This window comes from Trachymyrmex cornetzi, unplaced genomic scaffold, assembly GCF_001594075.2.
Source record: "Trachymyrmex cornetzi isolate Tcor2-1 unplaced genomic scaffold, Tcor1.1 scaffold1075, whole genome shotgun sequence".
Taxonomy (NCBI): domain Eukaryota; kingdom Metazoa; phylum Arthropoda; class Insecta; order Hymenoptera; family Formicidae; genus Trachymyrmex; species Trachymyrmex cornetzi.
Window position 1 is genome coordinate 86,496 of NW_017295626.1, and position 14,288 is coordinate 100,783.

A 14,288-nucleotide genomic window follows, 5' to 3' on the forward strand; every position below is an offset into this window, starting at 1 on the left:
CTAGTAATTTTTTACTGTTTTGCCAATGAGATTATTTTATTTTTAAATTGGCCAATCAGCGATACATGTGTGCAAAATGCGATGTGTGCAATCGGAGCCCTCCCAAATTTATAATGTACGTGATATTTGTGTAATTAAAACTATATATTATAACCTAATTAATATATTTATTGTAGTTTCAGCGACACCTTTGTCTCAAGAGAGAAACATTTAATAAATTACAATTATTATATAAAAATTCAGAAATTTTTAAACAATTAACAATTTACAATTAACAATTTCATGTAAGATATATCGGCATTTAGGTAAAAATAAAAATACATCTAATTCATTAATATAACTTACCGTTTCATAATCGAATTCGCAAACAATACCATTTTTGTAGCCGAACTCTTTGCTCTGAAGTGAAGCCAATCGAATTGGTTAGCACTGATTCAGAGCAGTGCATTGATTAGCATTGATTCGGGGCAGTGAGAGAGTCAAGTTACTAGGAGCACTGGATCTGAATCAAGGCAAGTAAAGCCGGCTGCACACGATGCTTGTTTTCCTACTGGATTGCTAGCTGGATTAGAATCTTGCCACCGTATTGAATGTGATGCTGTCAGTGCCAGCATCGCAGCCAATACAGTGGCAAGATTCTAAAACAAGCATCGTGTGACGCAGGCTTAAAACCGCACTCGGATCGCATACACCACACCGTTTCGGCACTAGTGCAAAAGTTACTAGCAACTGATACCGAGCAACATCGAGTGAGTCCACATCAATCGAATTCGCCATAAAAGAATATACCAATAACAGCGAGCGCCACTCAATTGCTGAGTCCACTGAATGCAGCCAATTGGCCTGTTTTCTGTTCCTGCACTAAACTGTTCTAGAACTCTCTTTCTCGTTTTAAACAAATATGAAACGTATATCTTTCTCACTTTAAGTTCCAAAAGTGTACACTAGGACTGCGTTCCACTCAACGCTCATAACGCTTGTGGAATCATTTCATTCTTGTCGTTTATCAAATGTTAAACAAGGACAAACGCTCGCGAGCATTGCGAGCGTTAAGTGGAACGCAGCCTCTCTAGTTCAGCCACAGGGGCTCTATTCTTGAAAAACAACGTATACGAAAGTCTAGGGAAATACTATAGTATACGTAGACCCGTATTCAGGGGGTCGATTCTGTATCTTCAATCAAGGTGAAAATTACATAAGTGAGCAAATTTACTAGGTATTGACCAATGAAATTATCAGTATTTTAGTAAATTCACTCACTTTTGTAATTTTCACCTCCTTTCAAGATACAGAATCGATCCCCAGAACGCGCTTAAGGGCATTCTACAATGCGTTGCCAACAACCGTTGCCAGTTGAAATGTTTATCACGACAATCAATCAGAAGCATAAATAACACCATTAACGCTTCTAATTGATTGTCGGAACAAACGTTTCAACTGGCAACAGGTGTTTGCAACGCATTGTAGAATGCCCTTTACAACGATGTTAGCACGTTAACATACTATACTTTACGTCACGTATATTATAGAATTTCAGAGATAAAAGTGCGCTTTTATCGATAAAAGTGTGTTCTGAATACGGGCCGTAATGTATACTGTAGCATTTCCCTAGACTTTCGTATACGTTTCTTTTCAAGAATAGAGCCCCAGAAATAGACCTAGCGTGCATTCGTTTATGCAGCGGTTAGCGCAGTGAGTATCATTAATCTTTATTCAACACTCGGTGAACAACAAGGATAAAGTAATACTTCTGCGCTAACTGCTGCACAAACGAATGCACGCCTAAAGGTAAATTTTCACGGGCTGCTCAAACCGGCTGTTTCAGCGACAAAAAGAATCACGTGGTCAAAATTGACGAATATCAAATGTCCATTTTGAGCCGGTAAGAGCAGCTCGTAAAAAATTACCTATAAGGTAAATTTTCACGAGCTGCTCTAACCGGTTATTTTAGCGACAAAAAGGATCACGTGATCAAAATGGACATTTGATATTCGTCAATTTTGACCACGTGATTCTTTTTGTCGCTGAAACAGCCGGTTTGAGCAATAACTATCGTTTTGTTAACATGTCATTCTTATTACCTTTGACAAAACTTATTGGCTGCGTTCAGCAGAGAAAGCAGCTTTGCAACTGTTGTAAAATTTTTCAATATGATTGGTCTTGCCCTTAGTTTCTCATTGGATCTAAATGTATAAACCAATCATATAGCGTTTTCGGCCCGACCGGGTTTGCACCAACCTGGGTTGGATTAATGACGTTTTGCGCTCTCCTATTGGTAGAGCGTGTGACATCAACCAATAGAAAAGATTAATCCAACCCAGGTTGGTGCAAACCCGATCGGGCCGAAAACGCTAATATTCAAGAATTTTACATAGTTCCAAAGCTGCTTTTTCTGCTGAACGCAACCAATGTCTGTCCAGGGGCTCTATTCTTGAAAAGAAACGCATACGAAAGTCTAGGGAAATGCTACAGTATACGTTACGTATACTATAGTATTTCCCTAGACCTTCGTATACGTTTCTTTTCAAGAATAGAAAAGGCCCCATATGCGGTCCAAAAATCATCTCGTTTCGATTGAATAGTCATGCGATAAGTGACGGTCGACGCATGCGTGATGAATTGTGATTTGAATTTGAACGGCGCAACGTTTACTCGTTTAGTCTTCCATCGACGGTGATACGACGAATATTCGTGATTCTCGGGAGCGTTTTTCGATCATACAATAAATAGATTCTCACGAGTGCGTTTCCCGATTATACAATAAATACGAGGCTTGCTTCCTTGAAATATTTAAGAACCGAACTACAATGTCAGATAGCATAAAAGTGGCTATTAAAGTCAGGCCTCTCATTAAGCGAGAAAAGGATGAAAATTTATCGATACACTGGGTCACCAGTGAAAACACCATTGTAGCTACCGATCCTGAATTTAGAAAGCGATCTGATGGTGGATTCGAGTTTGGTACGTCAATATGTTATGCGAAATTATTACGAATGCAAATTTCAAAACACGTGTTCCGGGCACGTTTCATTTTTCTCGACGTATCTCCCTTGAAAAATATATTTTTGTATTTACATTTTCTTTCGATTTTTTACTTTTTCTTTTTCCTTTTCCAATTTAAAATATTTCATTTCTTTAGATATAAAATACATGTACATCATGAAGTACTACTAAAGAAGTATCATTCAATGTTAATTTGTATCATTGCCATGTGAGGTTATAATTTTTACCGGCCATCTTATCCTTTGACCTTGATATAAGATTCACAAATTATGTTTACATGATATTATGTTTACATTTGTAGATCATATTTTTGATACGAACGCCAACAACAACGATGTATTTAATGTTGTAAGGCCTATTGTCGATGCTGCTGTAAATGGATTTAATGGCACAGTGTTCGCTTATGGACAGACAAGTTCTGGTAAAACTTATACCATGATGGGTACTCTGGAAGAACCTGGCATAGTACCTTTGGCTGTTGAGCATATATTTGACGCAATAACCAATATTCCAGGACGGGAGTTTTTATTAAGGTAAATATATCTGACAAAAGAATAATTTACTTAGCTAAGAGAGTTTAGAATATATCTTGTGACAAAAATATAATTTAATTAAATAAGAGTTTAGAACTCTTATCTATTTTTCAAAACCTATCTGTATAAGTTATAATAGGTCTGTTCGCATTACTTACACTTTTTTTGCACTCTGCATCTTTGCTTATTCTCTTTTCAAAGCCAAATATATATCTCATTTTAAGTACAAAAATATTTGGGAATTTCATGCAATGCGAGCAGACCTACAATCAATAACATGGATCTTAAGGTAACCCTACAATATCAATAATACTGACTATGTTTACACTGGCTACGTTTGGAAACGTCGCTCGGATGCCTCCGATGCCTCGGATTCATCATCTGTCCTTGTTTAACATCTAATATTAAACAAGGACAGATGATGAATCCGAGGCATTGGAGGTATCTGAGCGACGTTCCCGAATGCAGCCAACTGCATGCATAGTTGGCAATCTATATGATACCTATTGTATAAGCCATGGCCTAAATGCATGGTATAAACGTAACCTCTGTCAATATCAACAAATATTGACAGTATTACTGATCGTGTGTTGTTAAAATTGATGGATTGAAATAGGATACGGACGATGATCTAGATTTGATTTTCAAGCCAATATTGTTAAGATCCATGTCACTGTATGTTAATGCAATAGATATTGTACATAAAACTAAAGTTAAAATTAAGTTAATATATTATCAATGATACTGATTGTGTAAGGTTGTAAAAATACTAAAAGCATTGATGCATACTATCAGTATTACTAATTTAATATTACTGATCAATATTATTGACTATGCAGGGTCCACCTTTAGTCAATAATCTATCAGTATTAACAAATACTATTGATATTATTGATTATATATGATTAGTATTGATATAGATTATAGATTAATATAGATTATGGATTGTTATAGATTATAGAATATTGATAGTGATCTAGATTTCTTTATTCTTCAATATCAGTACTCCCTATCATAGCAATACTATTGCTTAAAAATCAAGAATCTAGATTACCGCCTATAATATTGTTAGTATTTGTTGATTCTGACAGTATTATTAAATGTGTAAGATCAGTAAAAAGAACACTTCAGCATTTCTGTAAGTATAGTTGCACAATTATGTAGAACTGAGCTGAAATAAGGCTATCAATAATATTTGTCAATAATATTGATTATGTAAAAATGTTGATGTGTATTGTTGGTATTACTGATTCAATATTACTGTTCAGTATTGGTCATTTAAAATTCATATAAGAAGTATAGCATTTTATAACAATATATTAATATTTCAGAGTATCATACCTAGAGATTTATAATGAAAAAGTTAATGATCTCTTAAACAAAAACCAAGACAAAAACACAACAGATTTGAAAGTACATGAAGATGTAAATGGTCAAGTATTCGTAGAGTGTAAGGAAGAAGTTACAAATAGTCCAGAGAATGTTTTAGCAATAATGAATAAAGGCAATAAAAGCAGAAGAATAGGCGAAACAAACATGAATGAGCGAAGTAGCAGAAGCCATACGATATTTAGAATTGTAAGAACAATTTCCATTAATACTATATGTGAGATATTTTAAAAAAGAAAATAATTTTATTATTATTACTACATAAAGTAACCTGTATATAACAGATATAAATTACTATGATTGCAAACTTTTATTATTCATTGCAATGCAAAAAAAATCTAGTTTACGCTATGTATATTATAGATTTTTAGTACTTGTAATGGATAATGGGATACAGCCTATACCTAGATATAATAATCCATATATTTTCATAAATTTGAAAGTTGCAACACAATGACATTATTGCAGACGATTGAAAGTCGTGAGGCTGGTGCAGGTTCAGATAGTGCAATACAAGTTTCCCAATTAAATATGGTTGATCTAGCTGGTTCAGAAAGAGCTCGTCAGACAGGTGCTACTGGAGAACGTTTCAAGGAAGGACGTCATATTAACTTATCACTTTCAACATTGGCCTTAGTAATAAAACAATTGAGTGAATCACAAGACTATGTAAATTTTCGAAACAGTAAATTAACAAGATTACTTCAAACTTCTTTGGGTGGCAACGCAATGACAGTGATGATATGTGCAGTAACACCAGCTGCATTAGATGAGACTCGATGCACATTATCGTTAGTATTTTTTCTTCTGTTTACGTTAGGCCTCTAGCCTATTATACCTCTCTCATATGTTTGTGGGGCGCACGCTGATTATTCAATTGCCACAAGTATATGGGACCTATATTTTTAACGCCGGTTCCGAACGGCGAATTTTTCGTGAAGTATTTCTGTGAGCAAGGATACTCTTGCAAGGTTACTCTTTTTTTCCGAGAGGAGACACGAGCATAAATATTTTGATTTCTACCAGGGTCAAACTCGGAATTTCTGACATGACAGACCAGTGCACTGTCTGCCATGCCTCGCTCATGCTCTAGTATTTTTGAAATTATTTGATGTATATTAACGTAGTGTAACTGATTTTTTATTTTTTAATGAATAGGTTTGCATCTAGAGCTAGAAATGTAAAAAATAACCCTAAATTGAACGAAGTTATGTCTGACGGTGTACTTTTAAAACGATATGCAAAACAACTAGATAAATTACACACAGAATTAGAGGTAAGTGTATATTATAAATGTTTTATTTTGGGTTATTATGGAAATTTTTTGATTGAATTTTCTACACGATCACACGATAAAATCTTTTAATCCTTACAGTACCAGGCACAAAGCGATGCCTCATCGATATAAGTCTAGGTATTTCAAATCCGTCCATTTTTTAATCTATTCAAAATAGTTCAAAAAAATTTCTAAAAATTTACGAACATACTTTCAACTTTCTAGAACAAATGTTTAGACTTCTTTTGGGAAATAATAAAATGTATATATTATTTAATTTGTCGAATTTGTGAGAAATTTGCACGAACAGAAGTCGGATACGAAATATCCAGAATAGTATCGTAAGGAGCAAATATTTAAATAATATCTTAAGATCTTTTAACTTATATAATAAATTCATATTTTTAGAGAATGAAACAGTTAACTCAAACAACTGATTTTCAAGAAATGGAATCTAAAATGCAAGAGAAAGATCGTATTAATCAGAATCTAGAAGAGCGTATTAGATTACTGCAAACTCGAATTATCACTGCCGCTAATTGCAATACTATAGTATCGTTCAAGACTAAAGAAAAAAGGAGACAGACTTGGTGTGGCACTGGTGGATTTAATAAATTAAATACATCTTTACTTCCAACGTGCTCGCATTTATCACCAATCAAGGAAATGTCACCTATCAAATCACATATTAGATATAAATCGGATACTACTATAGATTCATGTGTGTTAATTTTTCATACTATGCAAATTGAATATTTTGATAAACTGAATTATAAATTAAAGATATGTGTATTATTCTTATAGCATTCCAAATAGCCTTTGCCGATTTTGAGCTGGAACTTATGAATAGTGAAGCAAATCGTGACGAAGACATCAGTAGCGATGAGGATCCATTTGTTACATATCGTGACAAACATCGCGTAAAATTTACCGATGATGTAATTGTCAAATCATCTATAAACTATAGCAACGATAACATCACATTTGACAAAATTGAGGCGTCCACTCAAACTGTAAGGTAAGTAGTACAGAAAAATTAATTTGATTTTGTTTTACAATTATTTTAATCATTCTTTGTTTATAACTAGCAATAACTCACCCGATACACCAAAGCATACTCTGCGAGATAGAATCCGTAATTTGACGGAAGAATATTCAGAGCTTAAGGAATTCACAACCTTGGAAAAACAGCTACATTGCGAAGACCATTTATCTGAACTCCAGGAAAAACGTTCACAGTTTAAAAAGCAATTGGAAAATGTTACATCTGATAAGGACGCTTTCGAACATATAGCATCTAAACTTCGTAAAAAGTTAACTGCAGCTGAATTACAATATACTTTAGCAGAAGATCTATTAAACGTTCAAGCAGTAGAGTTAGAGAGAATACCAGATTTAGAAAAAAAAATTGCGCAGTTGTCTGCACAAAAAATAGAGGTGCATAACGTTCCTGATCTATACAAACAGATAGCCGTTCTTATAGCTGAAAAAGATGGATACGAACATGTGGCATCTGAACTGCGAAAAAAACTTAATGAAGCCGAACAACGCAATATTATATTAGAAGATAAATTAACACGAAATGTAGAATTAGAAATACCATCTATTCAAACTTTGTCGAATAATGAGACCATTTCATCTGAAAAAGATGAACTGCAATGTAAAATAACTGATCTGCAAAATAAGCTAACAGAAGCAGAGTCAAACAATAATTCGATAAAAGATAAACTGGAGGAGCAACAACAAATGCTACAAAATCTTCAAGAAGAAAAAAATATAGTTGCTTCTGAAATGCAAAATAAATTAAGAGAAGCAGAAGAAATTAATAATTCGATAAGAGATGGATTAAACGAGCAGAAACTAGAAATTCAGAAATTTCAAGATCAAGAAAAACAGATTGCACAACTTAAATGTGAAAATCACAAATTTAAACTTACTGTCAATGATCTTCAAGAGCAATTAATAGAAACAAAAGTAATTATTAACGCAAAGAAAGATAAAATGCATGAATACCAGCAAGATTTAGATAAATTTCAACATCTAGAAGATATCATAAAGGAACGAATGGAATTTGAACGAATCAGTAATGAGTTGAGACACCAATTGATACAAGTACAATTAATGAATGATTCAATGAAAAATAAATTAGATACGCAGGAGCTATATATACAAAAGAACTGCGACTTAGAGAATCAAATTCAAATTCTTGCAATCGAGAAAAATGAATTTGAAGTTCTAATTAGTGAATTAGAAGAGAATTTGAAAGAAGTAGAATCAAATAATTTACTGAAAAATAAATCAAATGAATATAAAGCAAATCAATATGAAATTAATTTAGAGATCACAAATGAAACTCTTACATCTGAAAATAAATCTGAACAGATAATTTCCGAATTGCAAGAGAAGTTAAAGGAAGTAGAATCGTATAATAGTTTAATCAAAGAAGAATTAAATGTATGTCAAACAGAAGCGCAGAAAACGCTTGAAGAACACAGAAAATCCGTTGAAAATTTTGCAGTTGAGAAAAGTAAATTGGAAGATACAGTGTGTAAACTTCAAGAAAAATCAAAAGAAGCAGAATTGAATAGCAATTTATTGAAGGAGAGAGACAGAATAAATGAACAAGAATTGCAGTTACAGAAGAGTCATGATATGGAAAAAGAGATTGAATGTCTCACATCGAAAACAAAAGAGATATTTGAAAGAGATGAACAAGATTCCATAAAATTGTGTCAATCGTTGAAGAGTCCTGGAAAGGAATTGACGGAGAACCAGAGCAAAGACGAAATTAATCATCTGCAAAGTCGTATTAATGACTTGCAAAGTATTATTCAAGATATACAGAACGAAAATACGTACTCGGAAGAACAGGTAACGAAATCGATATCATATAATGAATCCGATATAGGTAATGGTGATTCGTCGAAAGTTACAGACGATTTATCGATTACGAAGATGTCTTTAGACGAAGATAGTGCTAAGTTATCTGCAGATCTTGTTTCGAAAAATCAGGAATTAGATGAAATAAAGCACATTGTGCAAAGCTTGAAAGCAGACATAGAAAACTTGCAACAAACTGTATATTTATTAACAACCGAGAACAGCGAATTGGCAAATAAATTAGCAACAGAAAAGGAATGTAACGAGAAATCGGCTATTTACTATCAGCAGACTATCGATGAGCTTTACGAGCGAAACTCAAAGATAATGGATGAAAAACTCGAGCTCGAGAATAATTTAACAAATCTTAATGAACAATTAGAAACTCTTCGCTCGAGGATGCCTGAGGTAAACTTAAACGAAGAGCAGATAATTCAAAAGTATGAAAAACAGATCAATGAATTTCAGACAAGAAACATAGAATTGTTGTCCCATATCACAGACCGAACGAAAGAGCTTGAAATGTTGAAAGAGAGTAAGTCGCTTTTGTATGAACACGATTGTATATATAAAGATAAATTAACGAATCTAACGGAGAAACATAAGCATTTAATAGCTGAAAACGGTGATCTTTCCACTAATTTAATGGATAAAATCGAGGAAAACGAAGGATTAAAACAAGAATGTGATATTCTAAAAAACAAACTAGAATTATCACTGAAAAATAAAGAGAGCATTGGTAACAATGATGTGGAGCAGTCTAGAATGGAGAATACTGTATTGAAAACCGAGCTGATGGAACTCAAAACTAACTTAAAAGCTTTAACCGAAGAAAATTCGAAAATATCCAGTCAATTAATAGAAACTATAGAAGATCTAGATAATGCACGAAAACTCAATTCTGGCAACAATACCATGCATTTGTCGACATTATTTAATAGTACCTTGATGACTGATGCAATGGATAAATCTGCGTTAGATGATGATGCTGAAACACAAATCGTAAATCTGCAAGAGGAAGTTAATCATCTCACAAATCTCAATAGAAAACTGAGCGATCTAAAATTAGGTACCTGTACACAGTGTAGCCACTTGAATGAGTTAAACGAAAATCGAAGAATGTTGAAGCTCGAAGTAAAAACTCTTAATCGTAAATTGGAAAACTTGCAGAGGAAATTCTCTAGCAAATCCGCAAAGAGTGACGCGCTCATATTGAAGGCCAAAGAAGATTTAAACGTAAGTGCGTATAACTTGTCTCTTAATGCCAGTTTTTCGGAGAACATGAATGTCACTTGCGTTGAGGAAAGACTTCAATCTCTAAATAACGAATTACAAATTTTGAAAGAAGATCATGATAAGCTATCGGATTTATATAAAGAGAAATGTAATGAAGTCGAAGAATTACAGAATAGCACCATCACGGATTCATCATCGACTGATGACAAGAATTTCAGCATAAAGAAGTTCCCAAGTAGAACTTCGTTAAGACTAGAAAATATCGTGAAAGTTATGAACGATTTACAAAATGATTTCAAGACGATAAAGGAGAACAACGAAAGTGTCAAGTCAGATCTTACCAAGTTCATTAACGAAAAAGAAAGAATGCTATTGGATGAAATTAATACTTTGAAGACCATTAATGACGAATTGTTGCAGAAATTGTCGGAAAGTGAACTCTTGCATGCTACTACGTTGGAGAAAGCGGATATTCTTGAAAATGAGGTACAAGATATGACAAAAAAATTGCAGGAGTTTACTATAAGATATAAAGAAGTTGAAAATGCAAAGTTGTTTTTTGAGGTTGAAGTAGATAGCTTGAAGGAAGACAAATTGATGAAAGAGCAAACAGCAAACGAATTACGTCAAAGCCATTCCTGTCTGGAACAGGAATTAAATTTAATAAAGAAAGAGAAAGAAAAGCTTAACAACGACATTATTCTTTTGGAACAAGAATATAATATAAAGAATGAAAAACTAGATTTACTAAAAGCAATGAACGACAAGTTAACCAACTCTAAAGCAGCTCTCTCACTGGAATTCACTAATTGTATTAAAGAATCAGAAAATAGATTGATGGAACTTAATGAAAAAATAAATAAATGCAATTCCGAAAACGATTATCTAAAACAGGAATTGATCAGGCTACGCGACATAGAAAATAAATTTGAGAAGATGAAAACTGAATATCGGTCTCAGTCACAGCAAGATAAAACATTAGCTGACGATAACAAGAAGCTCAAAAATGTATTGAATGACAGTTCTAAGAACATAATTAAGGAAATAAAATCTCTCGAACCTAAAGTCGATACTCAGAAATTTGTGGATAAATCAGTGGATGAGCTGTTCCAGATATTTATGCAAACTATTTTGATGAAAGAGAAGGAAGTAATAAAAACTATGCGGGAGAATTTCGATAAGGAGAAGCAAAAGCTCGAAGATGAAAAACGGCAGAGCGTAGACTCGGAGAAACGTACATTGCTGTGGGTGAAAGAACTAGAGTGTGAGATAGAGAAACTTCAAAAGGATCTATCCGAGCGAGAAATTGCATCCGAGGACTTACAGAAAGAAATTACACATTTAGGACACCTTTTGGAAGAAAGTAATCGCGATAGAGAGATATTGAGAGAGAAGAATAGCCTACTTGAGACGGATCTCAACAATTTACAAATTGAATATAATAAATATTCTAAGATCGACACGGCGAATGAAGAAGCCATTGTTATCGCACAGAAACGAGAAAAGCAAGCGCAAGAGACGATCAGAAATAAAGAATTAGAATTTCAGAGGCAGTTGAAATCAGAGAAGGAGGCGTACAATAAGCGAATTGAAGATCTCACGTGCACGATAGAGTTGTTTAAAACGAAAAACATGGAACTGTCAAATAGCATTGAAGGCCTCGAAGTTAATCGAAAGCAACTGAAGAATATCATCGACTTGAAAAGTAACGAATTAATGAAAAGCAATCAAATCAATCAGAAAATGCAGGCCGAATTGGAGCAGCTAACGGAAACTTACAACGATTTGCATAAAGAACTGGAAGAGAAAAAGTTATGTATCGCGGAAATCAAGGAACTTCTGAAAACTAAGTGCGATGAGCTGACAGAGTATAAAATTAATCTGGAGACGATCGTGCCCGAAAACAAGCTGCTGAAGCAACAGATTAGTGAACGGAAAGCCACCATAGAGCAGTACAAGGTGGAAATAGAGACTCTGAAAATGGAAAATAAAAAGGAGATCGACGCGATTAAAGATCAATTGAACTTTGAAGAGCTAAAGAGCACGGAGCTAAACAAACAGACAGCTGAATCAAATAATAAACACATGGCTTTGACAGAAGAGATGAATGCTTTGAGGGACAACTACACAACGTTAAAACATAAGTACGCGACGTTAGAAAAGCGAGTCAGGAACAGTACGAGCAAAGCCCAAGCGGAAGAACAAATGGAAGAACTGAAAGACTTGAACAGGTCTTTGCGAAATAATTTGGACGGTGCTAGCAATCGAATAACGGAGTTGCAGGCTGTGAAAACCGATCTGATGAAGCAAGTGATTACTTTAAGCAGTCAATATGATGCGGCGTGCAAAAACAATCAAAAATTAAAGGAAACACTATCATCGTCCAGATATAATGATACATATACTGCCTGCGAGAAGTACGACAATTTGTTACAAGAGAAAAACAAAATTGCATTAGAACTGGAAGCAACGAAAGTTCAGTTGAATCAGAAAAACAGAGACATCGAGAATTATCTCCACGAGATAAAGGAGTTGAAGGAAAAAAACACGGAACTTGATAAAGAATTAGACGAGTTGGCGGCTGTTATTTGCGAGCACGACGCAGATAATGCGAAACTTCAAGATAAGTATTTTACATGTCGTGCTGAAGCTGACGAGCTACAAGACAAGATAAAAACTCTTGAGAAGAAAACTCAAATTAATCTGTTGCAAACAAACACGTCCTCCAACAAGGCCGAAAAGTTTCACGATGATGAATGTAGTTGCGCAATATTGAATAACAAAATACGGGAGTTGCAGTTAGAGGTAGTATCAAAGAATGGAAAGATCGCAACGTTAGAACTGCAAATACGTAGCGGAAGTTTCCCTTATCAAATGAAGTGTAAAGAACTACAGGAACACCTATCAGCATATAGTAACAAAGTACTTTATTTATTTTAATTATTATCAAGTTTATGTAAATATAAGCATAATTTGATAAATACACATTGTTTTTACAGAATAGCGAGCTGAAAGCGGAAATTAAGCGATTACAGATGGCTATGATACGTACAAGTGCAAAGGAATGCGATGTATGTAAACAGAGACTAATAAACAGGAGACATCAGGCATGCCAAACAATGCCGGAAATGTTGAAATTTTGTGGCACGAGCAGCGGCGTAATCGATGTAAGTATATGTCAATACCTATTTCAGAATTGAAGCATGCAATGTCCGGGATTTGAAAATAAAAGGAAAGAAATATACAAAAATGCAAGAACAATTTTGTTTTATTGATTGCTGTGCCTTCACCTTATTATCATTATTATTAATTATTTTATAAATTATCTTATATAATACTAATTAATGATATAATTTCATATAGGACGAGATAAGAATAACGAAATTGGAGAAGGAGAAACAGATCATGAGGGACGTGTGTCGAACTAGATCAAAGACTATAAAGGAACTCGAGAAGCAAATAGAAGAATACGAAAAATTATTAAGTTTGAAAAATTCATGATCTGCGAGAACATTCATATGTCATGTATACATGTATTGATTACTATATATATTTAATTACTATGTATATTATGTGATCTGTGGCCTTTCATCACATGGTATTTAATAATAAATTGATCTAAAGTTTGCATAACATATAGAACATATAAAATGTAAATATCGTAATTTTTAATTTTAAGATAATTGTATACATCGATTATAGATAATAACGATATATTTTTTACTAATTTTACACGTGTTTACCAGTTTAAGAAAATATAATTCCTGTGATATACATATATAATGAAATATAACTTAATCAGAATATATATATATAGTGTGTGTATGTGTGTATAATATATAAATATTATATGACCGAGATAAATCGATAGTTATAAATTAAATTTTATCCGCCGCCTACATTGTGCCTTTTTACATATTTATTATCTTGTCTTATTACATGTAATTTCAAAAATAATAATATAACCATAA

The 14,288-nt window shown here is 33.6% G+C and overlaps 1 protein-coding gene across 1 annotated transcript; it reads left to right on the forward strand.

The window, feature by feature from the left end:
- The first annotated feature begins 2,807 nt into the window (after nucleotides 1-2,807).
- On the forward strand, nucleotides 2,808-13,818 carry LOC108760304 (kinesin-related protein 4). Its single transcript, XM_018506172.1, has 10 exons — nucleotides 2,808-2,961; nucleotides 3,305-3,536; nucleotides 4,868-5,114; nucleotides 5,394-5,716; nucleotides 6,084-6,201; nucleotides 6,610-6,922; nucleotides 7,006-7,219; nucleotides 7,290-13,239; nucleotides 13,317-13,484; nucleotides 13,681-13,818. The coding sequence occupies exons 1-10, from the start codon at nucleotides 2,808-2,810 to the stop codon at nucleotides 13,816-13,818; spliced, it is 7,857 nt and encodes a 2,618-aa protein (XP_018361674.1).
- The last annotated feature ends 470 nt before the right edge of the window (nucleotides 13,819-14,288 follow it).

Bases quoted from the DNA above. Each gene is read 5' to 3' on its own strand.
- LOC108760304 (XM_018506172.1), top strand. From the start codon at position 2,808: ATGTCAGATAGCATAAAAGTGGCTATTAAAGTCAGGCCTCTCATTAAG. The intron at 5,115-5,393 runs GTAAGAACAATT...ACATTATTGCAG, and splicing joins GCCATACGATATTTAGAATT to ACGATTGAAAGTCGTGAGGC. The intron at 6,923-7,005 runs GTGTGTTAATTT...TTATTCTTATAG, and splicing joins GGATACTACTATAGATTCAT to CATTCCAAATAGCCTTTGCC.